This window comes from Glycine max, chromosome 16, assembly GCF_000004515.6.
Source record: "Glycine max cultivar Williams 82 chromosome 16, Glycine_max_v4.0, whole genome shotgun sequence".
NCBI lineage: Eukaryota > Viridiplantae > Streptophyta > Magnoliopsida > Fabales > Fabaceae > Glycine > Glycine max.
The window spans coordinates 4063085-4063942 of record NC_038252.2 but is presented as its reverse complement, the minus strand read 5'-3'; the positions used below and the strand labels follow the sequence as shown (position 1 = coordinate 4063942).

At 28.9% G+C, this 858-nt stretch overlaps 1 protein-coding gene across 1 annotated transcript in view; it reads left to right on the top strand.

The window, feature by feature from the left end:
- Window positions 1–433: 433 nt before the first annotated feature.
- Window positions 434–858, top strand: part of LOC100784833 (nucleoside-triphosphatase) — a 5388-nt gene continuing 4963 nt past the window's right edge. The window contains exon 1 of the mRNA XM_003548726.5: window positions 434–748. Within this exon, the coding sequence (XP_003548774.1) occupies window positions 494–748 (255 nt within the window). The 5' untranslated portion in view covers window positions 434–493. The remainder of the gene's footprint in view (window positions 749–858) is intronic.

Below are 858 nucleotides of genomic sequence, written 5' to 3'. Positions count from 1 at the left end.
AAGTATATTTTTTTAAAATTGAGAGATTAAATAAAAATTTAAAATTGGGAGACCAAGAATAAAAGATATCTAAATTAAAGAGATCTAAAATATATTTTAAGTAAAAAAAAAATAATAGAGTAAAAATAGGATTATTTTAGTTTAACAGAAAGGGAAGTCATGAACAGAATTATCCATTCAAAACATTATGGGGGCAACTATCCTCACAATATTTTTTTTTTACTTAAAGATCATTAATAAAAAAAATGCTCCCATAAAAAATAGGTATTATTCCTACAAAATAAAATGAAGGTAAAAGATTATACGAGATATATAAAAGATTTAAAGAGAGAATAAATTAATATGTGTAAAAGATACTTAGTAATTTATAAAAACTTGAGTATTTTTGAAAATTTTTGTGATAAATTATTATGTATTTTGTAAAAATTTACAATACTTGTAATATTTTGTGAGAGTATTTAAAAACACTTCAGCTCTGGCCAGAGTGCAGTGAATGACCAAGAACAACATGAATTTTCTAACCTTCGTTACTGTTCTACTCTTCATACTACCAGCAACCTCATCTTCCCAGTATTTGGGGAACAACCTTCTCACTCATCGCAAGATATTCCTAAAAAAAGACAACATTATTACCTCGTACGCTGTCATCTTTGACGGTGGTAGCACAGGAACCCGTGTGCATGTCTTCCATTTTGACCAGAATTTGGATCTCCTTCCCATTGGTGATAGTCTTGAGCTTAATAAAAAGGTATATATGTGACATGTTTATGGCTTTAATTTGCTTCTGCTTCATAAGTTACAGCAATCCATTTATTATTATTCTCTTCACTTCTTATCAGGTTTAAATGCCGGTAGCGG